This window comes from Pteropus vampyrus, unplaced genomic scaffold (assembly GCF_000151845.1).
Source record: "Pteropus vampyrus isolate Shadow unplaced genomic scaffold, Pvam_2.0 Scaffold180, whole genome shotgun sequence".
In the NCBI taxonomy this organism is placed as follows: domain Eukaryota; kingdom Metazoa; phylum Chordata; class Mammalia; order Chiroptera; family Pteropodidae; genus Pteropus; species Pteropus vampyrus.
The window spans coordinates 79,814-105,308 of NW_011888961.1; the positions used below are offsets into that span (position 1 = coordinate 79,814).

The 25,495-nt window shown below is 35.2% G+C and overlaps 1 protein-coding gene and 1 pseudogene across 2 annotated transcripts in view; both read left to right on the plus strand.

Moving 5' to 3' along the window:
- The first annotated feature begins 274 nt into the window (after positions 1–274).
- Positions 275–25,495, plus strand: part of MASTL (microtubule associated serine/threonine kinase like) — a 32,238-nt gene continuing 7,017 nt past the window's right edge. Inside the window, exons 1-9 of one of the 2 annotated variants that reach the window (XM_011370998.2) lie at positions 275–558; positions 3,116–3,253; positions 10,057–10,196; positions 10,869–10,957; positions 12,152–12,258; positions 12,490–12,637; positions 15,123–15,295; positions 17,411–18,547; positions 22,110–22,251. In XM_011370998.2, the coding sequence (XP_011369300.1) occupies positions 373–558; positions 3,116–3,253; positions 10,057–10,196; positions 10,869–10,957; positions 12,152–12,258; positions 12,490–12,637; positions 15,123–15,295; positions 17,411–18,547; positions 22,110–22,251 (2,260 nt within the window). In that variant the 5' untranslated portion in view covers positions 275–372. The remainder of the gene's footprint in view (positions 559–3,115; positions 3,254–10,056; positions 10,197–10,868; positions 10,958–12,151; positions 12,259–12,489; positions 12,638–15,122; positions 15,296–17,410; positions 18,548–22,109; positions 22,252–25,495) is intronic. The other variant, XM_011370999.2, reaches the window with a different exon arrangement.
- LOC111746234 lies at positions 19,640–19,758 on the plus strand (annotated as a pseudogene).

Consider the following 25,495-nt stretch of genomic DNA (forward strand, 5'->3'; position numbering starts at 1 on the left):
GATTCTGATTCGAACCCCCGCTGTCCCTTTTCTCCTCGGCCAACAAGTGTTTGTGGCACCTCTTTACCACGCCCCCACCTCCGCCCCGTCATTATAAAGGAAGTGGGCGGTGGTCACTGCCCTCGAAGAGTCTGTTATTGGTCGGAGAATTTCCCAGAGTCCCCGCCCTCACGCTCATTGGGTCCTTCGGCGTCTACGAAGGGGAGGTGACAGGGCCGAGCCTGGGCTGAGCTCGGTGAGCGCAGCGACGGGGTGACATCACAGCCCGCGGGCGGCGTGGGCGGAGCCTTACTTTGAACTCAGTTGGCGGGAGTTGCGGCTGGAAAAGGGATTTGGGCGGCTGCTGCAGGTTTCGGTCTGGGCTGACCTGCAATGGAGCCCCCCGACGGGAGCGAGAAGGAGGGCGGAAGAGACGCGGCGGCAGGGGAGTGCGTGGACAGAATCTCGGTGCCAAGACCTCCCTCCATTGAAGAATTCACCATAGTGAAGCCCATTAGCCGTGGCGCCTTCGGGAAGGTGTATCTGGGGCAGAAAAGCGGCAAGTTGTATGCGGTGAAGGTAAGACGTTAGGGAGTAAAGCAAGAGAAAGAGTCCGGCCCTCCGGCCCTTCTTCCTGCCCCCTGAATTGTGCAGGCTCCAGGGCCCTGCGAGCTGACTTCTCTCTTGGGGTGACGTCATCGTGAGCAAGTCGGGTGTCTCTCCTCTGCCCCGCCCTTCAGTACGAGAAAGTTTAGGAAACACCAGAACTTCTGGATCCTTTTTACTGATTTGGCCTTTACCGGGATTAAGTAAGAAACTTAAAATTTGAAACAGTTGTTTTCCAAATCATGTTTTAATTTTATCGGTTTGATATAGATTAATTTCTAACCTACTATATAACCAAAAGATCTCATTAAACAACCTCATTTTTTCTCCTCATACCTTCCATTATAAAACTAGAATGTACTTTTGTTTAAAGGCTAAACTAAAATATGTCCTAAATCCATCCTTTATCCTTGCAGTAGTGTATAGCATTCCTACAAGAGCTTTCAATGTATTGAAGCTATTCAGACCCCTCTTGGTTATCCACTCCCGTAGTTTCCGATGACTCACATTTCTGTACTGAGTGAACCTGATAAAGGGAAGAAGCCAGCAGTTTGAGTAACAGGAGACAGTTTCAGCTTTCTTTTGGACATTGCTATGTGAGTGAATGTGGAGCAGGCACCTCCAAATTGTATTTGCCTAACCTTGACCAGTCCTCTCCACCTAACTGCCTAAACTCTGTACCTCCTGTATTACTTCTCCATTTAATACCACCACCATCATTCTGGTCATTCAGACTAGAAACCTGGGTCATTTTAACTTCCCTCTACTTCATCTGTATGTCTTGCCTCTTAAGTCTTGTCAATTCTGTCTGGTATTCATGCTTATTACCTCGTCCATTCCATTCCCAAGTCTGCCCAAGTACAGCCCTTCATATTTTCTCCCTCTAGTTCATTCGCCCTTTCTTCTTTCCTTCCTTCCTTCCTCAAAGTACAGTTTGTTTTTGGGGGGTAAATTTTAGAACATTTCCATCACCCCAAAAAGATCTCTCCTGCCCATCTTCAGTGCCTCCCCGCTTTAACACCCCTGGCCCCAGGTAACCACAAATGTACTTTCTATCTCTATGGATTTATCTTTTCTCAAATGGAATCATACAGTTTATATGGTCTTTTGCATCTGGCTTTGTTCATTTGACATGATGTTTTTGAAGCTTATCAGGACTTCATTTCCATACCTAGTCTATTGCAATAGCCCCCTAACTGGAATCACTGTTTTATTTTTTCACCCATTCCTTAGTCCAAACTCCTTAGAAAAGCGTTCATGCTCTAAGTTCTGACTCTAAACTTAACACTATGGTATCTTCCACATATCCTGTGTGTTCTAGCTACACCAGACAATTGACTGCCATGTTCTGTGTATTTTCTTGTCTCTGAGCTTATGTTTATACTGGCTGCTCAAGTGCTTTTCTTCCACCTTTCTCTGCTCTTCTCCACCTGTGTTATTTATTTAGGCAAGTTCATCTTCATTCCCCTTGAAACCTTCCCTGACATTTCAGACCTATCCCATTAAAATGAGCTCTTCCTTGCTTCATATGTTCCCAAGGTATTTTGCTTTTTTTTCTGCTGTACTTACTAATCAGTCATTATCAGTTGTTGAAAACACCAATTCATTTTTTGATATATATATTTGTTGAGCATCCCCTTTGTTTGTAGGATCTGGGCTACTAAGGTGAACAAAACAAAACTGCCCTCATAGAGTTTCTAATCTAATAAAATGATAAGTGAGATCGTGTTACAAACTGGCTTTGTCAATTTCCCTCAGTTTTCTTGTGGAGAGGATGTAAGGCTGGAATTTACAAAAGAAATATACTTTTTTTGTCTTGTAGTCCTGAGAATTGATCTCAGTTTTACTGAATATTCAGTTTAGTGCTCCAACTTTGATATAGATTCTAGTTTTGCTTCTGTAACAATTAATTACCTTGAAACTTGAAAAGACGAGTTATTTTCTGTAATACAGCATTTGAGACTTAATTTTCAGTAGTTCTAACCATTCTTAAAATTTTTTTTTGTAGGCAAACTTCCCACATTCTTCTCTTTCTGATTCTATTCCCATCCATCAAAGAATCAGAAGTAAAATATTTATATTAGTTACTATTTCTCTGTGCCTAGGAGAAATGGTTATCTAGGAGATATTAGGAACATTACTATCTTTTGACTTTAAGAATAGCAGAACAGAATTTTTTTTCTACTAATAATTAGGGCAGTCTGGGAGCATTTGTTTACCTTTTCCTCCTCAAAAAGGATGTGGTACTTTTGACACTTGATATCAAGATAAGCAATTCTCTGTTGAAGAAAGTTCTGTTTTTGTTTTAATCATATTAGCTGTTGTTCTGGCAGAGCTTCCTGTTGGCAATGTGAAGTCCAAATGACATCTGCTTGTTTCATGATGGTAGCTTTGAACGCTTAGAAGACTTTGTAATAAAAAATAAAATGAATGTTTTCTCTCTGGTTGTTTCATGATGTAGCTTTGAACCCTTAGAAGACTTTGTAATAAAAAATAAAACGAATGTCTATTATCATGTTATCTACTGTAGGTTGTCAGAAAAGCAGACATGATCAACAAAAATATGACTCATCAGGTACAAGCTGAGAGAGACGCACTGGCTCTAAGCAAAAGTCCTTTTATCGTCCATTTGTACTATTCACTGCAGTCAGCAAACAATGTCTACTTGGTGAGTAACCAATTTTACATTTTTTTCTTTATTCAGCAGTCACTGAACTCAGTGACTTAAGACTATAGTCTCTGAGTTCAGAGTACCTGAGTTTGAATTCCAACTGTTGCACTAACTTTATGACTTTGGCCAAGTGACCTTACCTGTCCTATTAGTCAGGGTTCTTCAGAGAAAAAGAACTAATAGGGTGTGGAGGGGGGTGTATGCGGGCATACGCACAGTGTGTATAGAGAGAGGAGGATTTATTTTAAGGAATTGCCTTACACAATTGTGGGAGCTGACCAGTCTGAAATCTGCAGAGTAGGATGGCAGGCTGTAAACCCGGGAAGGAGTTGGTGTTGTAGCTGCAGTCCAAAAGCAGTGTAGACTCAGAATTCCCTTTTCTTGGCAGCGGCGGAGGTGAGGGTGGTGGCTGTAGTGTGAAGGACAACACCTAAATTTTTTTTTTAATCTTAAGGCCATCAACTGATTGGGTGAGGCCCACCAACATTTTGGAGGATAATCACCTGTTACTCAAAGTCTTACCGATTTAAATGTTAATCTCATCTAAAAATACCTTTACAGCAACATTTAGATTGGTGTTTCACCAAATAATCCGAGTACCATGGCTTAGCCAAGTTAACACATAAAATTAACTTCAGTCATGCATCGTTCGTTTTGGTCGACATCAGACTACGTATACCACAGTGGTCCCATAAAATTTTAATGGACCTGAAAAATTCCTGTCACTTAACGACATCTTAATGTCGTAGTGCAACGCATTACTCACATTTGTGGTGATGCTAGTGTAAACAAAGCTACTATGCTGCCAGCAATAAAAATATAGTACATATAATAACATACAGTACATAATATTTGGCAGTGATAACGAACAGCTATGTTACTGCTTTATGTATTTGATATGCTCTACTGTTTTATTATGTTAAAGTGTACTCTTTCTAATTATGAAAAAGAATGATTGCTGTATAACAATATGCCATGTTATGCTGGCGGCACTCTCATACATCCTGTGTTTACCACATCTCTTGACTGCATCATCTTCTCTTATGCTTTATTTAATCTCATGTTGTTTTGTGCAAGAACAAGTTGTATAAGCTTGTCGCCTAAGAACAACAGACTATCCCCTGTAGCCTAGGTGTGTAGTATTACACCATCTACGTTTGTATAAGAACACTCTGTGATGTTTGCATAACGATGCATTTCTCAATGTATTTTCATCATCAAATGGCACATGGCTATATTACACCTCAGTGTCCTTTTCTGCATAATGAGATATAATAGTATCTACCTCAAAGGTTGTTAATGAAATTTCAGTAGGTGAATGTAAAGCATGCAGAACAGTGTCTGGCACAAAGTGCTAAAAATATTTGGTAAGAAAAGGACATGTAGAAATATAAGGTTTGGTGTATAATAAAGAAAGATATTAGGATATGGTGGACTTTGAGAGGTGCTTGCTTTTCATTTAAAGCAGCCACTTACACTGTTCTAATGAAGAATTGGAGGGGATGAGGCAGAAGAGGTGTGAATGGCAGGTATTTTTACTGCAAATTTCAGAGGTTCTGACTTAAGAGGTGGTCTGTGGATTAAATGTTTGATAACACCAGTAGCTTCTGTTTACTATGTCCAAGTGGTTTCTGTGAATGAATATGTCTTTAGGATTTAGATTTTAGACCAGGAATTTATGTATTTATCAACGGAAGGCTTGTTCCTTTAATGATTTGATTGCCTTTAAGAGTGGAAACCTTTTATCCTTGATATGCTAAATCTTTCTTGCGACTCTGAAACATAATTGTATGACACTTCAACTTTCTGCTATTCCAAAAGCTTGAGATTGAACATGACGTGCAGCTTCCAGCTATAGACCTAAAAATTCAGGCTAGGTTATAAAAATAGAACCTAATCTAAAACTCTTGGTACTTGATGGTTAAATCCATTTCTGATCTTTGAGCAGATCTGTGAATATATTTAGACTGATGTTGAATGTGGTTGCAAAGGTTTAATGGGAAGGCAAAAAAACTTTCAAAAAGTAAAAAGTTTATTTAGGACCCTTTTTAGCATTAGGACTAATTCAGGAGAAATAACAGTTTTTTATAAACCAAAATTTAATGAATACATGAAATGTGATCATATTGTAAATACTATTCTTCTGCCTGTTTTTCCACTTAGTGGTGACCTAATCCTTTATTAATGACTATAGAATTGCGTACATTTATTTATGAATTCCATAATTTCTTTAACAAGCATACTATCCGTGAGTTGGTTTGTTTTTTTTTTTTTTAACTGTTTGTGATTTTTGTTTGTTTGTTGTTTGCTATTCTAAACAACACTCCAATCAATACCTTAGCATGGATTGTAGTACCTGGTTTTAATGGCCTTCTCTGTGGGAAACAAGACTTGATAATATTGGGGGAAAGATTTTGGAGTAAAGATACAAATTTGTCTTTGAATTCACCCTCAGAGAAAGATTAAAGACAGCCCTTTAAGAGACCACTAAGTTCTGAGAAAGCATGAGTTGGGGGTCTCTTTTTTAGGATGATTCACTTTTTGAGTGAGTCAAAAAATGTATATAGTAGCAGTAAGAAGATGAAAACCAAATTCTGTAAGAATAATTGACTTTCATGTTTTAAGCCAATGGTTGGCAAACCATGGCCCCTGAACCAAATCTGACCCACGGTTTCTGTACAGCCTATGAGCTAAGAATAGTTGTTACATTTTTTAAATGTTGGAACAAAATCAAAAGAATAGTATTTTGTGATATGTGAAAATTATATGAAATTCGAATTTCAGCGAATAAGTAAAGATTTATTGGAACACAACCACCTGTTGTTTACATTATTATCTATGACTGCTGTCATGTTGCAACACAGACCACATGGCCAACAAAGCCTAAAATATTTACTATGTGGCTCTTTACAGAAAAGGAAATATTATTGTATGTCATTTCCACAGAAGGTAGGAAACTATTTGATCTTCTAATTCTTGCTTGAGCTCTCTAATGCTTTTACCACATACTATTTTATATGCAATGTGGGTACCTTACCCAATGCCATGACTGGCTGTGGCATCAATCATTACTTAGCCCTTTGGCAGCCAGAGGTTTCCACAAGCCTGGTCTAACAGTTGTGGTTGAAAGGCTCAGTTGACTTGCTTAACTTGGTACCTTTTTTTTTTCAACTCTGTGTCATAGAGTTGGTGGAATAAGTCAACAGCTATAATATTTTTTATTTCCTATTTCTGGAATTAGAAAGGAGACCATATCTTGTCTACAAACTTCATCACTGTTTTAGATCCTTGACACTCAAAGTGTGGTCCACAGACAAGCAATGCCAGCATCATCTGAGCACTAATTAGAAGTGCAGAATCTCAAGCCCCACTCCAAATCTACTGAATCAGAATCTGAATTTTAACAAGATTCCCCGGGCACATTAAAGTGTACAAAGTCCTGGTTTAGACAAAACAAAAGATTTCCTAGAAATGAGAAGCTACTTTGAGGCAAAGAAATAAGGTATAACTGAATTTAGCCACAATAATAAAAAATAATTGACAGCTACATTCCAGGTACTATGCTAGGTGGTACAAGGAACAAGAAGATGAAAATGTTTATTATGGAAGCATTCGGACATACAAAAAAATCAAAAGATGAATATAATGAACCCAAGCAACCTTCATGTAGTGCTCTGGGCATCCTTTGATTCATTGCCCGGATTCATAATTTTATGATGTTTGCAAAATGATTTATTACCTTAGCTTTTATTAGCTAGAATTCTCCCTTGTCACCTATTTCATTACTCTGAAATACAACTTATATGAGGAAAGCAGAATAAAAGCTTCATTCTTTTTCTTTCATCGCCCATTTTCAGAGAGCAACCTCCAAACGTGTATAGTTTTGCTTTTAGTTTTCTAAAGTATCTTTATCAATTCATGGAATTTTATGGATTCGTTGTGTTTTAATCCACTGCAGTCATTACTTTCTATGTTCAAATTGTCCCATCTTTAATGAATAGAAGCCCCTTTGGTTAATTTAACTTTTTATACTATCTTAGTATTCTAATAACTTCTTTGCATTCTGGCGTGACAAGAGATTTAAGGCTCATTTTGTAAACATCCTGTACGAGACCTGAGCGAGGAAGTCTAGCTTCTTTTACTGGGAAATAACGGTTAGAGACCGCAATTCAGGTGGTAGTAATTAGTGACATTCATTGCCACTAGGTCACCATTCCTTTTAGGCCTTCTCAGTGGACAGACTAGGAACCACATAGTTTTATAGAAAGAGGAAAATATATCCAGAGTTCATACAGATATTTCCAGTTGAATGGAAGATTATAGAATTTTTACTTAACATCTTTGAAAAATATATGAACTATAAAAATGTTTGGAAAAACTTATTTGTATTTTTTTCCCTGAGAATCTGGGATATAAATAGCATTAACATACTCACTTCTTTAACTTCCAATATACATGTAACTAATATTTTCAAAACAACAATACCAGTATTGTTTTACTAACACCGAAACAACTGGATTTGATTTAGGATTTCCTTGCTGTTCTTTTTCCCTTGGGACATGCTGTCGAGTTCTGTTTTTTGAAGTCACTTGAAATAATTCTTTGCATGGTTATGAAACTTGATGTACAGCTAGGTTTATTTGTTCCCCTTTTATATCAGAGAGTTCCATTGAAAAGGGGAATCCATAAAAGTATTAGAAGAACACTGATGTGAATATTTTTATAATCATAGAATAGTGCAGGACTTACTAAGTACAACATAAAACTTACTTAAAATTTTAAAACATGTGACACAAAATACCATATACATAGTCAAATGACATGTTTGGGGAAAATATTTATTGCCCAGAAGACAGACAAAGGGACTGATTTTACTTCTACGTAAACAGAGTTTACAGATCAGTAAGAAAGGATAAATACCCCAGTCAAAGAATAGAAGTGATTCACAGAAGACATATTAAAGGTCAAGAACAGTGTGTAAAGATTCCAGATATCCCTAAAAGTGAATAAACATTTAAACAAGTCCATCTTTTCTTCCTTAGATTGACAAAGATAAAAAGTATTGATAGTCACTGTTGATGAGGATGTAAGCAAATAAGCATTCTCGTGAGTTCAAATACAGTATTTCTTTACTACTAAATTACAAACTCTTTAAGTGTGGTGACTACATTTTATTCATGCTTATATTCCCAGTACTAGAACAGAATGTAGCACAGACTTTGTGCTTAATAAATGGTTTAATGATTGATTTCATTAACAAATACTGACTCATCTCAGTGTACCAGGGAAACAAACAAACAAATGACCTCGTTTTATTAAGTTCTTAATAGCCACTATTTTATAGCTTAAAACTATAGAAAATTTTGAGAATGATGACTAGTACATGTAGAAGGAATAATAGAGCTTTGCAACCACATATCAATAATGGAATCATCTGTAGCTATGTGATGCTAAAATTATTATTGAAAGTTTGTTGGGAAACAGGTTATTTATATAGTTTCACAGAAATAAATAATCCCCCCAGATTATTTATTAATTACAAGGTAGGTGGAGTTCTTCAATGGAGAAATCTGGAAGTCACCGCTTTAACTAAGTGACCAAAGTTAACGTTACCAGGAATGGAACACACTGATATTAGTTGGATGTTTTTCTGGTGGGAATCACTGAGAAGGACTCAACCTTGTTAATGTCATATTCCTGCCTAAAATGCATGACTTGAATTAAATCATGAAGAAATAATCAGCTGTCATGAAAAACTGCCCCCCCACCAGCACCCCAAAAAGGCTAAGAACTATTTCAGATTAAAGAATGTTAAAGAGACATGACAACTAAATCCTGTGCATGATCCTGGCTTGAGCATAGGGGATGAGGAGAGAAGCTATCAGGGCCAGTATTCAGATAATCAGAGAAATTTGAATACGTTCTATACTTTAGATTAGGGATCCCCAACCCCCAGCCGTGGACCAGTACCGGCCCGTGGCTTGTTAGGAATGTGGCCACACAGCAGGTAAGTGACAAGAGAGCGAGCTTCATCTGTGTTTGCAGCTGCTCCCCAGTGCTAGCATCTCTACCTCAGAACATCAGGCATTAGATTCTCATAGGAGCACTAATCTCTGGTGCCAAAAAGGTTGCGGACTGCTGTATTAGATAATAGCATTATGTTAGTGTTAAATTCCCTGAATTATATTATGCCATAGTTCTACGTGAATGTCCTTGTTAGGAGATATATGATGAAGAATTTAGTGGTGACAAGTCAAGATGTCTTCAACTTTATTCTTGAATTATTCAGCAAAAATTTAAAAGTTATACATTAGTACCAATTGCTAATATCGCCATATAATTTTTAAATAGTTTAGTCTGAACAAAAATACGTGCATATAAGATATTTATGTTAATGGTGTAATAATTGTCATCCTGCTATGTTTATTATGTAATATAATTATGTTAGTGATTGACATAAATATTTATACATGTGGAGAGGAAGAAAGCAGATGTAGTAAAATGCTAACAATGCATGAATCTAGATGAAGAGTATATAGGAAATCTGTTGTTCTTACATCATTTTTGTAAGTCTGAGTTTTTGTTCAGACTAAACAGTTTAATTTATATTTAAAAAGCTGTATGGAATATGACATTAGCAACATGACCAAACTGGGTATTTATCGGTAGTGGGTGGTACCAAGAAAATGTGTTTTGTACAGAACCATGCTAAAAATATGTAACTGTGATGCTCAAAGTATATATATTTTAATGTTATCATATTGGTTTTATTTTGCAACGTTTATATTCCTTTTTGATAGGTAATGGAATATCTTATTGGTGGAGATGTCAAGTCTCTCTTACATATATATGGTTATTTTGATGAAGAGATGGCTGTAAAATATATTTCTGAAGTAGCATTGGCTCTAGACTACCTTCATAGACATGGAATTATCCACAGGTAAAGACTGACTTTCCACACAAATAATAAAATTAGGTATCAAATATTCGTAAAACACAAATAATAAAATTAAGTATTAAATATTTGTAAAACCACTTGCCCATATACCTAGGTTGTCTAAAGTTTGGTAAATTCCATCAACTCTTCTTCCATCTCCTTGTGTTTTTTTAATATGTTGCTTTGACCATGAGTATACACCATTTTATTGTGAAGAATTTTGAAGCTTTTCCACTTTTTTACCATCATACAAAAGTGCTAAATTTTATAATCGGACTGATTTACAGTGTTTCGCTCTGTGCAAAGAAAGGCAGGTTAAGTGGCTCTGCTCTAAAAATGCTTAATATTAACCTCCTTGAAAGAGGCAAATAGGATTTTGACCTGGCTTAAGGTTTATTTTATCTAATAAGGTCTATTTCTTTTAATGTAATATCTAAAGAATAATGTGGAAGATAATCATTAAATCAACTAACTTTCTTGTAGATTTTGATATACAAAAGACAGTTTGCTTTTTAGAGTTGTTTTCTGCAGTTTCAAAGCCACCCATGAGTGCCTTATTTTAGAGAAAATAAATAAGGTTCGATTCTTCTGTAACTTTCACTTTTTTTCTCAGTGATTCTAACATCAACACCAGCTCTTTTTCAGTTATCTGTTGTTTATCTTTTGTATGTGCAGGGATTTGAAACCAGACAATATGCTTATTTCTAATGAAGGTCATATTAAACTAACAGATTTTGGCCTTTCTAAAGTTACTCTAAATAGAGGTAAGAAAAATAATAAGTAAGTACCTTTTTAAAACTCCAACAAATTTTAGACACTACATTTCATTAACTTATACTGGGTTTTTTTGTTTGTTTGTTAGTTTATAATGAATGAAATTTAATGATTATTTGTTTTAAAATAGACTAGCAAGGTCTAATGGTACCTTTTCTTTTGATTAAAGATGAAAACCGGGAATGATTATTTTTAAATTCTCAAAGGTCCTTGAAGGTTTTCAAAGAGGAAATCACAATTTCTGTTCTTTGGACGTTTTATCCCTACTGAAACTGGTTCTAACCAATTAAAAATCAGTAAAATGATTATAACATGGTAAACAATTAATACCTAAAGAACTCATTCAAATATACATGGCCACCACCGACACCTCCGTAAACAAGGGGCAAAGAAAATGAACACACAGTTCACACACACACATATGGGGTTGTGTTAAATGCACTAGTAGTAATGAAATAAATGCTAATTTAAAAAATAATAGATGAATCATTTTATACTATTAAGCTAGCAAAAAATAACATTGCTTTATCAGTATGAGGTATAAATGAAATTTGTTAAGTTCAACCTTTCAGTCTATCTTTAAAAAAGTTGTATCACATACAGTGGATTACTTCCCTTACCATTTTCGATATCTAAAGAAAATAGTACAATATCATGTGTGAATGTTGAATTATTTTACAGTGTTAAGTACTGAAACCTGATAAAATTCTATGTCAATTTCTGTCTTAACCTATAGTTGCTCATGTTAGTTAAAGTGAAGGGTCCATAATTTATATTAATTCCTTAAATAGATTCTGATATTGAAATTTAATTGATGTTTCCATTATCTTAATTCCTTTCTTATCTTTTCTCACCATGTCCTTTTCTAATATTTGATTTACCAAGAATTATTTTGTTGCCAGTTATATAACACTCTTGTTTAGTGATTGAGTGTTCCCTAAAAAGCTAAGACTTTGGGTCATTACACTGTGTTCTATTCATTCCAGAACAAGACTCTGTTTTATCAGACTTTAATGATTTCAATCAGTTGCTTAGTTTTATATGTTAACTCTATGGCATCTGGCTTTTGTAGGAATGTTTGTCTTGCACGAGCCAATTTGTAAGTAATTTAATAATGTAGAAAGAGGGGCAAAGTTCAAAGCAGATGATTAAAGAATTTTATATACTTTGCTTTCCATATGTAGATATCAATATGATGGATATCCTTACAACACCATCAATGGCTAAACCCAGACAAGATTATTCAAGAACCCCAGGCCAAGTATTATCTCTCATCAGTTCTTTGGGATTTGTAAGTACTTGATAAGAAAAAACTCACATAACATGTCCTTTCATGATTACCATTTAAAATTTAAAATCCTTTTTCTTTTTTTAATAAATGATCAAAATGAATTTAAATATCAAGCATGTCGAGATACTTTAACTGTTTATCTACTTAGGTGGTATAACCATCTATGTATGTACTTGGGTGGTGTTTTTATGAAGATGTTAGCATTTGTATTTTTCTTTCTCTTTTTAATAGCACCCACCAGTTGCAGAAAAAAATCAAGACTCTACAAATATTCTTTCAACTCATGTATCTGAAACAGCACAGCTTTCTCAAGGACTAATTTGTTCTATGTCTATAGATCAAAAGGATGCTACTCCTTATTTTAGCAGACTAAAATCATGTGAGTATAAAAGAAAAAGTAGTTTATTTCTCATATCAATTTAATAATTTTAAAATGCAAATATTTGAAGACTGTTGCATTTCTGTATTTCATTATGTAGACGCCATTTCTGACAGGCGTTGTTGCAGATCTTTATGTCAACAGAACCAAGTGTCTAATGAGATATTTGTCAATTAGCTATAATATTAGGATGCTCATTGGATAGATTTTACTATACTGGGTCTATAGAAGTCTTATATTGAGAAGAAATTGTAAAATTACTTCCAAAAGATTCTAAATAAAATTGTCAAAGTAAAGATATAAAGTAGCGCCCAATAAAAGACAAAAGCAGATAGTGGAAGAGAAGAGTGGGACATTCGTAGAGAAGAGTGGGACATTCGTACGGCTCTTAACTTCACCTTTTATAGCTTAGCAACAGTGGACAATTTAGTTCTCTGCACTCACATTCTTCATCTTGGGAATGTAAATAATGGTCCTGAAGGGTGATTAGTATTGGTTGCTTTCACAGATGTTACCTCACTTTAAATTTGGTCCTCAACAAATCTGTACATATCTAGACGTGTGTGTGTGTACATACACACACACATATATATAGTATTCTTTTACAAATGAGAAAACTAATATTTGAAAATGCTTATTTGCAACACTAGTAAATGGGTAAGCCAAGTCCTGATTGTATATACAGTTTTCTGCCACCTTACCCTTTACTTCAAATTCAGTGAATATTGTTTCTTCTGTCAAAATCCACTGTGAAAATCAAAATGGCTGAACTATATGTGTGTGTGTGTATGGCTTTGATAAATAAACCGTTAAAACATGAGATGTGCAGATGTTATTTTGTAGCCTTACACTTAAGGAAAAATAATTGCATCTCCCTTAGTCATTCATTAATCTAGTCAAAATTAGATAGGTCCAAAGCATGTGCTGGTCACTTGAGTAGATATCAAGATGAGTAAGAGAGGTCCTTGTCTCAGAAGAACTTGTAATTTTGTGGTGATTACAGGTATAAAGGGATAACAATCCTATAAAATAAATTCCACAGGAGGAATACTTTGATGTAACACAGAAAGTGACAAATGCTAATGGAGAAAATCAGGAATGGTTCTAAATAAAGATATAGCAACAGCCAAGCTGGACCCAGAAAGAAAAACAGGAACTTAATAGCTGCAATTATAGTGGGAAAAGACATTTCATATAGAAGCACCAGCATGAGCAAAGGCATGGACATGTGGAAGTATATTCCATCCTCAGACTATGGAGACTAAATACATTATGTGAGAATGGTTTGTGCAATGCAAAAGAAAGCTTAGCAGGTAAATAGGGAAGGATCAAGTGTTATTACAGGGAGTCTAGGATTTAAGCTTTAGAAAAAGGGAAGCCATGAAAAGTTCCAAAGTAGGGAATAGTCTGATCATATCAGTGATCCACAAAGAACTTATTAGCAGATATACAGTATGCACATAGCATTAGATTAGGCACAGGTTCTCACCATACGGGGAAAGACATGTGAGCAGTTTAGTCAAATATCAATGCGAGTATCCAGCAAGTTTCAGGAATTCTGTTGAGAGAATTTATATACCAAAAAGAAAGTTGCTTTAGATGGACTTCGAAATTCTCCTTCCAGTTTTAAAGTTCTAAGAGCTATCAATTCAAAAAACTATAAGACTAAGAATTTACTTGGAATTAAAGTTATGTTCACCCAATATCGGGAAAGGAAAATAAGATATATATGTATCTTTTTATATAAGTGTAAAATTTTATATTTTATATATTATTAACTTTAATATGTGTGATTATCTGTTGTCTACAAGCATGATTGTCTGTTGTGTCTAATTATAAGTTCAGGAGCAATAATTTTTAGCATTGTTATATGAGAGAGGAACATGTATCATGTAGATAGTGCTGCTTTCTTTCACTGGCTCTCTCTTAGCCAATTTACCATTATTCATTTGTTTTATCTAGTGGTATTTTAAAAATCCCTTATGGAAAAAAGTAAATAAATAAAATAAAAAACAAATTAAAAAATCCCTTATGGATTGTGTATAATTGACACTTGTAAGCATGTAAATCTCATTGAAATAAAGCTATAATTTTAATTAAATACAAATTGAACTGTGTAAATTTAGTCACATTCCAGCCTTGTATCACATCTGGATATAACACATCAATAACACTCCTTTATCAAGAAGAGTTTCACATTGGATAATGCATATTCAAATGGATTTCCTCCGAACTATAAATTAGTTCTCTTATCCTGATTTTTACTTTATGAATGTTGAGCGGTTTGTTTGTTTTTTTAACTTTCAGAACAGTACTAGTATACCAAAAACACCTGAAGCCATCTTTGTAGATTGGATAATGTTTACACAGAAATAGTTCTGACATGCAGTACTTAATATTTTGCCTGATTATCTGTAAAGATTCAGGCTCAGTGAGAAACCAAGAAAGATATGATATAAGCTTCAATATTTTCTCTTCCCTACAGGTGTTGAAACAGTTGCCCCCAACCCCAGAATGCCTATGAAGTGTCTAACTCCTAATCTACTGCAGTCTAGGAAAAGGCTGGCTACATCAAGTGCCAGTAGTCAGTCCCACACCTTTGTGTCCAGTGTGGAATCTGAAAGCCACAGCAGTCCCCAATGGGAGAAGGATTGCCAGGTTAGAGTGAAATTTATCTTAACCCAGACCAATTATATATGTGGAATTAATGGTAAAAACACTTTATACCTTTTCATATAAATTCTATACGGAAATGAATGTCATTCTGTATGGAAATGAATGGCATTCTTCATTTTCTTATACATTCTGTCAAATTCTTTTGAAATATTTCATTTCTCTACCATTGAATTATATATTTGAAACTTACTGGATTTTGTTAATGTCACCATAATAAATTTTAAAAATTAAAAATATATTTTTTTTTCTTTCTCATTTAAATGTGAAATTATTCTTGCTTGATATATGAGATTCCAAATTTTTAAAGTTTGCTGTAAATTGATAAAAGTGTGTTTGGCTTGTAGGCACCTAAATAGACTTCTTTTTTCTTTGTGTTTTAATCCCTACCATGATAAAGACATTAGCTTGTTGATTTTTTTTAACCTATATCTTATTTTAAAACTCATAACTACCTCCTTCTATACTGTTTTCTGCATGAGAAATAACTTTTAGACCCCAAAGGTAATATAGGTGTGCCTGTAAGAGTATCCAGTCTAAGATTGCTAAGTGGATGATTTACTTAAAGCTTCATTACTTAATTTATATATTCTATTATTGCCCTCTTTTAATGCTGTTAAAGCTAATAAATACTAAAGTTGAGAGGAACTAGAAGTTTAAATTATAATAAAGTTTCCTTCATAAAATGCCAGTAAAATAGTGTAATATTAGAATAATGGTAATGAACAAAGAATAAATCTTCCATTTAATAAAATAATTTGTATTTGTTTCTTATTCTTAGTCATATGATTTCCTTCATTATTGTTGGATATTTGCATTTTAGGAACAAGATCAAATTGTTTTTAGTTAAGACAGGGTTTCTCAATTTTTTTTCCCGTCTCATAGGCTACTCTATAGGTAATATATATATGCTATAGGATAAACCATATTTACATTCCTAGTAGTAGTATTTCATTTCTTTTCTATTCAAGAAAGCATATTATATATAATTTCACCTATACGCAGCTTTTACATCTTCTTCCCACTTCTGCATCCCTGAGGAATATAATGATTGAATTATAATAGTCTTTCTCCAGTTATGATCAGAAGAGAGAAAAGGGACCCCTGATAAACCTTGTGCTAATCCCCAAATGCATCATTTTCTGTGCTTGAGTTACAATTCAGAAATTTTCTTTGGTTCATGACTCAGTACTCCTTGTTATTATGGAGTAAGTTAATAAGGTTTGATTTTTCACATGTCAAAAATAGGCATTATTAGTTACTGAAGATTCCTTCTAATTGAGTAATCTTGTAAAAGTCCTGAGTACCATGTACCAGTTTGCGGTATTAGGCACAAAGATCTGATCACCCAAGAGCGCCTGCTAATTTGAAGTTTTCGGGAAAAGCATTTTGTTATCATTATGTCATCGATTCAACTTGTTGACAATGGATTTTAATTCTTGGTATTTTTGGTTTTTAATTATAAATTACCACTAATTTAGCTTCATCCTTATCGGCTTGGTTTTATTATCCTTGTGTAAAGTGATACATGTTCATATTAATAATATTTTGGTCTATAATTTTCCATTAACTATATTTATATCAAACCCTGCGCATTTTGCTATTGCAAAGCAGATATGTATATAATGTAGCCTTAATCCCAAATTTGCCTAAATATGTTGCCTGTTGTTGCCTGTTAATTTGTTCTATTTAAATAACATGTAATACACTATCAAATGAGTATTATAGAATAATCGATTTACATTTTAGACCAGTGTTTCACTCAAAATAATGTGCACCCTGAACACACCTGATCCCGTCTGATCTTGGAAGCTAAGCAGGGTCAGGCCTGATTAGTACTTGGATGGGAGACCACTTAGGAAGACTAGATGCTGTAGGCATAAAAAATAAATAAATAAATAATGTGTATAAATGTAGACTATAATTATTTATATTGTTTTTTAATTCTCTGTTATCAATGTTCTTTTGTTCCATTGGAAAGTGGGAATAGGTAACATAATAGCTTATGGGGGCATTTGTTCCACCTAAGTGGACAGAGGTTTAAAAGATTAAAGAATCTCAGCTTCATACAATTAATAAAAGGTTCTTCCTTCTCCTTAGGAAAATGACGATGCATTGGGCTCTCCAACGAAAAGTTGGAATACAACTGAAAAGCCTTTTTGTACAAAATCTACAAATGCCATCGAGACCAACAGTTTCAGTAAAAAGGATCTTGAATTAACTCTTTCTCCCATTCAGAACAGCAGTGCCATTCCTGCCACTGCAAGCTCTTGTGTAAACCTTGCTAAAAAATGCTGTTCTGGAGAAGTTTCTTGGAAAGCAAACAAACTGGATATAAATAATATTAACATGGCCACTGACACAAAACAGTCTAGTTTTCATCAGACAAATCAGTGGGCTTTGAATTCTGGTGGTATGATTCAAGAGCACCTTGGGAAAAGAAGTGTTAAGAGAAATTTTGAGTTAGTTGACTCCAGTCCTTGTCAGGAAATTATACAGAATAAAAAATGTTGTATAGAATATAAGCAGAGTAATGAAATGAGAGATCGTTATGCAAATCAAAGTACAGGCTTAACGACTGAAGTCCAGGACCTTAAGCTCTCCGTGTACAGAAGTCAGCAAAATGACTATGCCAATAAGGAGAACAGGGTTGATTCTTTTATCGATAAACAACAAACACCAGAAAAATCGCCTATCCCGATGATAGCAAAAAACCTTATGTGTGAGCTGGAAGAAGATTCTGACAAGAATAATAAGGACAACTTAAGTTCTAGTTTCCTGTGTTCTGATGATGACAGAGCTTGTAAAAGTATTCATATGGACTCTGATTCATCTTTTCCTGGAATTTCTATAATGGAAAGTTCATTGGAAAAGCAGTCCTTAGATCCAGATAAAAGCATCAAAGAATCTTCTTTTGAAGAATCAAATATTGAAGACCTTACTGTATCGCCCAGCTGCCAAGAAAATACTTTGCCAAAAGACGATGAGAATACCGCTGTCCAAGACAGTAACCAAATGTTAGCTCCTTCTTCAGAGGTGTCGAAAACATTAACCTTCTCTAAAAGAAATGCTGTAGCTTTTCGAAGTTTTAACAGTCATATTAATGTATCCAATAACTCAGAACCATCCAAAATGAGTATTACTTTAGATGCAATGGATGTTTCATGTGCTTATAGTGATTCGTATCCCATGGCGGTAACCCCTACTCAAAAAGGAAGACACTGTATGCCATGTCAGGTACGTTATAACTTTCTAACACCTTGTTCTTTGGATTTTAGAAAAATAACTATGGAAGCCCGGCTCTTGCCTCTCTAACTAGACTATAAGATATTAAGCATACAGTTTTGTTTTACTTGTCAGGAATCTATGGACTGTTGGAAGTTTTAATGCAGAAAGGTAAAGCTGGTAGTAATGTTTATTATTCTTAACTACAATGCCTCCTTCATTTGTACGTTCTATATACTTTCACATATTTATAATTATATATTTTCACTTGATCACAGAAACTGTGAGTTATAAAATTAAAGTCCACTCACCGTCTTCTAAGAATATATTTAGATGATCTCTTTCTTTATAGAAAAAATGTATATTTCAAATCTTTTTTTTTTTCTAACATTTTATCTTTTTTTTCTTTCCTTTGGAGAGACATCATAATATAAAAAAAAAAAAAATGTAAACCCCGAATTTAGAGTTATAAGAATTGGGTGTTCTATTCAGAATTCATAGAGGGACTTAGAGGTCCCTTACCCATAGCACCTCTGTTTCCTATCTGTCTGTAGAATATAATGATATCTGTCCTGCTGGTCTCAGAGTCCTTATGAAACAACAAAGTATCTTAAAAACTTAAATGCCAATTAGCACAAGAGGTTATTTACAATTCTACCTTATGTATTAGCCTAATGATTCAATCATTTGTTAGCTACAGCCTCCCTCAGTATTTTGTTATCATTATGTCATCGATTCAACTTGTTGACAATGGATTTTAATTCTTGGTATTTTTGGTTTTTAATTATAAATTACCACTAATTTAGCTTCATCCTTATCGGCTTGGTTTTATTATACTTGTATAAAGTGATACATGTTCATATTAATAATATTTTGGTCTATAATTTTCCATTAACTATATTTATATCAAACCCTGCGCATTTTGCTATTGCAAAGCAGATATGTATATAATGTAGCCTTAATCCCAAATTTGCCTAAATATGTTGCCTGTTGTTGCCTGTTAATTTGTTCTATTTAAATAACATGTAATACACTATCAAATGAGTATTATCGAATAATCGATTTACATTTTAGACCAGTGTTTCACTCAAAATAATGTGTATAGTCTTCGGCCATGCCACCCTGAACACACCTGATCCCGTCTGATCTTGGAAGCTAAGCAGGGTCGGGCCTGATTAGTACTTGGATGGGAGACCACTTAGGAAGACTAGATGCTGTAGGCATAAAAAATAAATAAATAAATAATGTGTATAAATGTAGACTATAATTATTTATATTGTTTTTTAATTCTCTGTTATCAATGTTCTTTTGTTCCATTGGAAAGTGGGAATAGGTAACATAATAGCTTATGGGGGCATTTGTTCCACCTAAGTGGACAGAGGTTTAAAAGATTAAAGAATCTCAGCTTCATACAATTAATAAAAGGTTCTTCCTTCTCCTTAGGAAAATGACGATGCATTGGGCTCTCCAACGAAAAGTTGGAATACAACTGAAAAGCCTTTTTGTACAAAATCTACAAATGCCATCGAGACCAACAGTTTCAGTAAAAAGGATCTTGAATTAACTCTTTCTCCCATTCAGAACAGCAGTGCCATTCCTGCCACTGCAAGCTCTTGTGTAAACCTTGCTAAAAAATGCTGTTCTGGAGAAGTTTCTTGGAAAGCAAACAAACTGGATATAAATAATATTAACATGGCCACTGACACAAAACAGTCTAGTTTTCATCAGACAAATCAGTGGGCTTTGAATTCTGGTGGTATGATTCAAGAGCACCTTGGGAAAAGAAGTGTTAAGAGAAATTTTGAGTTAGTTGACTCCAGTCCTTGTCAGGAAATTATACAGAATAAAAAATGTTGTATAGAATATAAGCAGAGTAATGAAATGAGAGATCGTTATGCAAATCAAAGTACAGGCTTAACGACTGAAGTCCAGGACCTTAAGCTCTCCGTGTACAGAAGTCAGCAAAATGACTATGCCAATAAGGAGAACAGGGTTGATTCTTTTATCGATAAACAACAAACACCAGAAAAATCGCCTATCCCGATGATAGCAAAAAACCTTATGTGTGAGCTGGAAGAAGATTCTGACAAGAATAATAAGGACAACTTAAGTTCTAGTTTCCTGTGTTCTGATGATGACAGAGCTTGTAAAAGTATTCATATGGACTCTGATTCATCTTTTCCTGGAATTTCTATAATGGAAAGTTCATTGGAAAAGCAGTCCTTAGATCCAGATAAAAGCATCAAAGAATCTTCTTTTGAAGAATCAAATATTGAAGACCTTACTGTATCGCCCAGCTGCCAAGAAAATACTTTGCCAAAAGACGATGAGAATACCGCTGTCCAAGACAGTAACCAAATGTTAGCTCCTTCTTCAGAGGTGTCGAAAACATTAACCTTCTCTAAAAGAAATGCTGTAGCTTTTCGAAGTTTTAACAGTCATATTAATGTATCCAATAACTCAGAACCATCCAAAATGAGTATTACTTTAGATGCAATGGATGTTTCATGTGCTTATAGTGATTCGTATCCCATGGCGGTAACCCCTACTCAAAAAGGAAGACACTGTATGCCATGTCAGGTACGTTATAACTTTCTAACACCTTGTTCTTTGGATTTTAGAAAAATAACTATGGAAGCCCGGCTCTTGCCTCTCTAACTAGACTATAAGATATTAAGCATACAGTTTTGTTTTACTTGTCAGGAATCTATGGACTGTTGGAAGTTTTAATGCAGAAAGGTAAAGCTGGTAGTAATGTTTATTATTCTTAACTACAATGCCTCCTTCATTTGTACGTTCTATATACTTTCACATATTTATAATTATATATTTTCACTTGATCACAGAAACTGTGAGTTATAAAATTAAAGTCCACTCACCGTCTTCTAAGAATATATTTAGATGATCTCTTTCTTTATAGAAAAAATGTATATTTCAAATCTTTTTTTTTCTAACATTTTATCTTTTTTTTCTTTCCTTTGGAGAGACATCATAATATAAAAAAAAAAAAAATGTAAACTCCGAATTTAGAGTTATAAGAATTGGGTGTTCTATTCAGAATTCATAGAGGGACTTAGAGGTCCCTTACCCATAGCACCTCTGTTTCCTATCTGTCTGTAGAATATAATGATATCTGTCCTGCTGGTCTCAGAGTCCTTATGAAACAACAAAGTATCTTAAAAACTTAAATGCCAATTAGCACAAGAGGTTATTTACAATTCTACCTTATGTATTAGCCTAATGATTCAATCATTTGTTAGCTACAGCCTCCCTCAGTGCATGTTCTTAAGCTTGTATTAATCCATGCGATCAAGAAATTTTTCTTGTGGATTTTTCCATTCTTTCTTATATATCTAAATATTGTTGAAATAATTGATGTTACCCAAGATATTGCATTTTCATTAGATATCAGTACTTTTCATAAGTATAATCTGTTATGAGTCCATTTTCAAAACTGATCAAGGATTTGAGTGTGTTTTTTGTACCCAGTAGCCTAGCTTTTTTGTTTTAGCATTCCTGTTCACTGCAAAAGGAATTAAGATATTCATTGTCTCTTAAACTCTTTTTAAACTAGCAGACCCCAAATCAGGCCAGATCAGGGACTCCATATCGAACTCCAAAGAGTGTGAGAAGAGGCGTGGCCCCAGTGGATGGCGGGCGAATACTGGGAACCCCTGACTACCTCGCACCTGAGCTGTTATTAGGCAGGGCCCACGGTAAGGCATGTGTGTCTTGAGTTTTTGAAGTATTATCTATCACTGCATTTTCCTTCGAGGTAAAATTGTTTTAAATTTCTTTGTTACTTGGATTACCTAAAGTAAAACAAAATGAACTCATGCAATACTTTTTCCTCATATGTGGCATTTATTATAGGAAAAGAAGACATGCAGCCATTGGTTCTTTGCTTCTGGTGCAGTCTCAGTGATCTACACAAACCCCACCTTCCACTCCCTGGTTAACTTTGCTCGAAATGTCTTCCCAGGTCTGTTAGAGTTTTGGCTCAGAAATACAAAGTCGGGCCTAACCTTCCATTCAGTCTGCAGAAGCCTGTTCTTGTTTAGAGCTTACCCTCACTTATACCCTCACCAGAAGGGGTAAGACAGAAATGAACTATCTTTCCAAATGCAACATAAAAATAAAAGGATGGCATTTTCACTCATCTTTTTTTCCCTTTTGCTCTCGGAAAAGTTTTCCCTTCCTACATTCCGAAATGAACTATATTCGTTTCCTGGGGCTGCTGTAACAGAGTACCACAAACTAGGTGATTCAAAACAGAAATTTATGGCCTGACAGTTCTGAAGTCTAGAAGTCTAAAGTCAAGGTGTTGACAGGACCACGCTCCCTCTGAAACCTGCTTCTTAACTTCTGGTGGTTTGCTGGCAATCTTTGGCATTCCTTGATGCGTCAGTCTAATCTTCCCGCATCATATGGTGTTTCCTCTGTGTCTCTATGGCCACATGGCTGTGTTTTTATAAGGATTCACCAGTCATATTGGATCAGGGGCCACCCTACTCCAATGTGACCTCATCTTAATCTAATTACATCTGCAAGGATATTTCCAAATGTCACACATAGAGGACCTCAGGGTTAGGACTTCAACCTAGCTTTTCACAGAGTGACATGATTCAACCCATCACATGAATCCCTTCTTCTACATCTTGCTGTTTATACCCTTTTCTTTGAGCTCCTTTGGTGATCATCTGGCTCGCTTTCCCTGCCTCACCTCCAACACCTTCTGTTTTTATTTCTTTGCTGGCTTTTTTCTTTAGTCAGAAAATAATTTTCCACCCTTATCTTCCCCCCACCACCTAGCTTCTCAAAGGTTGCCTCTTTTCTTTACCTGATTATTTTTGTTTTGGCAGTCTTATTGTTATCCCTGCTATTTAACTGAAACTTTCATTAACAATCAGCAGTCAAATCTACCAGCCTCTTCTCAGTCTCATTCCTCTTCCCTCTATTTCTACTCCCCATTTCTGTCCTTAACCTCTTGTAAATGTGGAAGTTCTTCAGGTTCTTTACCCTTTTTCCCTGAACGTGCTCCCTGTAAATGTCATCAGTCCCATAGCTTCTGTTGGCCCCTCTGTGTTGATGTTTCCCAAATATCTGTCTCTAATCCTGACTCTCTCACTGGACAGCAGATGCAGGGCCAAAGTATCTATTCAGTATTCTACTGGTCTTTCAAATGCTACCTGTGAAAACTGGACTTGTTATCTAGCTTGCTCTTCTTATGTTCCCTATCTCAGTTTCTTTTTTACCATCTTTGTGGTGACACAGACATTGTCCCTACAGTTAGGCGTTTAAATCTGGTTAAATATATCTCTGCATTATTTCTCCTCACCTTTGCCACTATCTTTCCCTCATCTTTCCCTTTCATTAGTTCAATAACTTTCTTTCTGGTCTCCTCAACTTCATTCTATTGTCTATAATCATTACTACCAGATTTTCCTCTTGAAATATAACATGGCCAGTGCAACTTCCTTCCTTGAAAGGTGGCTCCTTAAAATCCAGATTATTGATCATGGCATTTGAGGCTCCAAGCTCTCATAGTAGCCACATATCTCAGAATATCTCTTTATAGTCCTTATGTTCTTATTCTACTTCATAGACACATTTTTTTTTCAAGTTTTCCTTATTTTGCCTTAGTTTGGAAAAGCCAGTCCCCAGTCATCTTCCTGTCAAGTTTCTCCTCATTGGTTCAAATGTCACCCCTTTCATAATGCACCCCTTGATTAGTTATGGAGAATTACTTATTCAGTACTATCTCACTTAATTAGAAACTGTTTACAACTTATGTCATCCTGTCTGTATAATAATTAGTTATTATATGTTTCCAGTACAAAAGCTTAAGAAACTAGCGTCAGAGGTTTCCTTCTTGATGGCACTCCAGGAGAACTCCTGGCAGCCCCAGGAACCCTGGTGAATAAGCTCCACAGTGTTGAAAGTGGACACACTGAATACTCCCCTTTATTAGCCAAAAGAATTAAGCTCCTCTGGGCACTTGACCAATTTTTGTACAGTCCCCTTTTGCTAAGTCGCAGATTTGCTAGCCCATTTCTTATATTACAGTTTATATTTTCTCTAACGTAGGATACAATATGAAAGTAAGCGTCAAATAGAAAGATTTACTTTATAAGATCTTGCCACTATTCCAGTGGGACATCTAGTGACCTCAGCTATCTAGTGATATATTTTTAATTTTCTTCTATAAAAATATTTTGATATGTTGTTTTTAAAACAATAATACAAACAATTTATTTTTTTAAAAAAAGGATTTTATGAATTTGACCTCAAAAGCAAGGCAAGTAAAAGCTAAAATAAATGAATGTGACTACATCAAACTAAAAAGCTTCTCAGCAAAAGAAATCATCAACAAGGTAAAGAGATAACCATCCAAATGAGAAAATATATTTGCAAGCAACACCTCCGATAAGGGCCTAATATCCAAAATATACAAAGAACTCGTACGACTCAATAGCAACAAAAAAGCAAATGATCCAATCAAAAATGGGAAGTGGACCTGAACAGACACTTCTCCCAAGAAGACATACAAATGGCCAACAAATAATGAAAAGATGCTCAACATCGTTAGCTATTAGGGAAATGCAAATCAAAACCACAATGAGGTATCATCTCACACCTGTTAGAATAGCTATAATCAACAGGACAAGTAATAACAAATGCTGAAGAGGATGCGTAGAAAAAGGAACCCTCATACACTGCTGGTGGGACTGCAAATTGGTACAGCCACTATGGAAAACAGTATGGAGGCTCCTCAAAAAACTGAAAATTGATCTACCACATGATCCAGCAACCCTTCTACTGAGCATTTACCCCAAAGACTTGAAAACCTATATCCAAAAAGATATTTGCACATCAATGTTCATAGCAGCATTATTCACAGTGGCCAGGATATGGAAGCAACCAAAGTGTCCTACGATAGGTGATTGGCTAAAGAAGCTG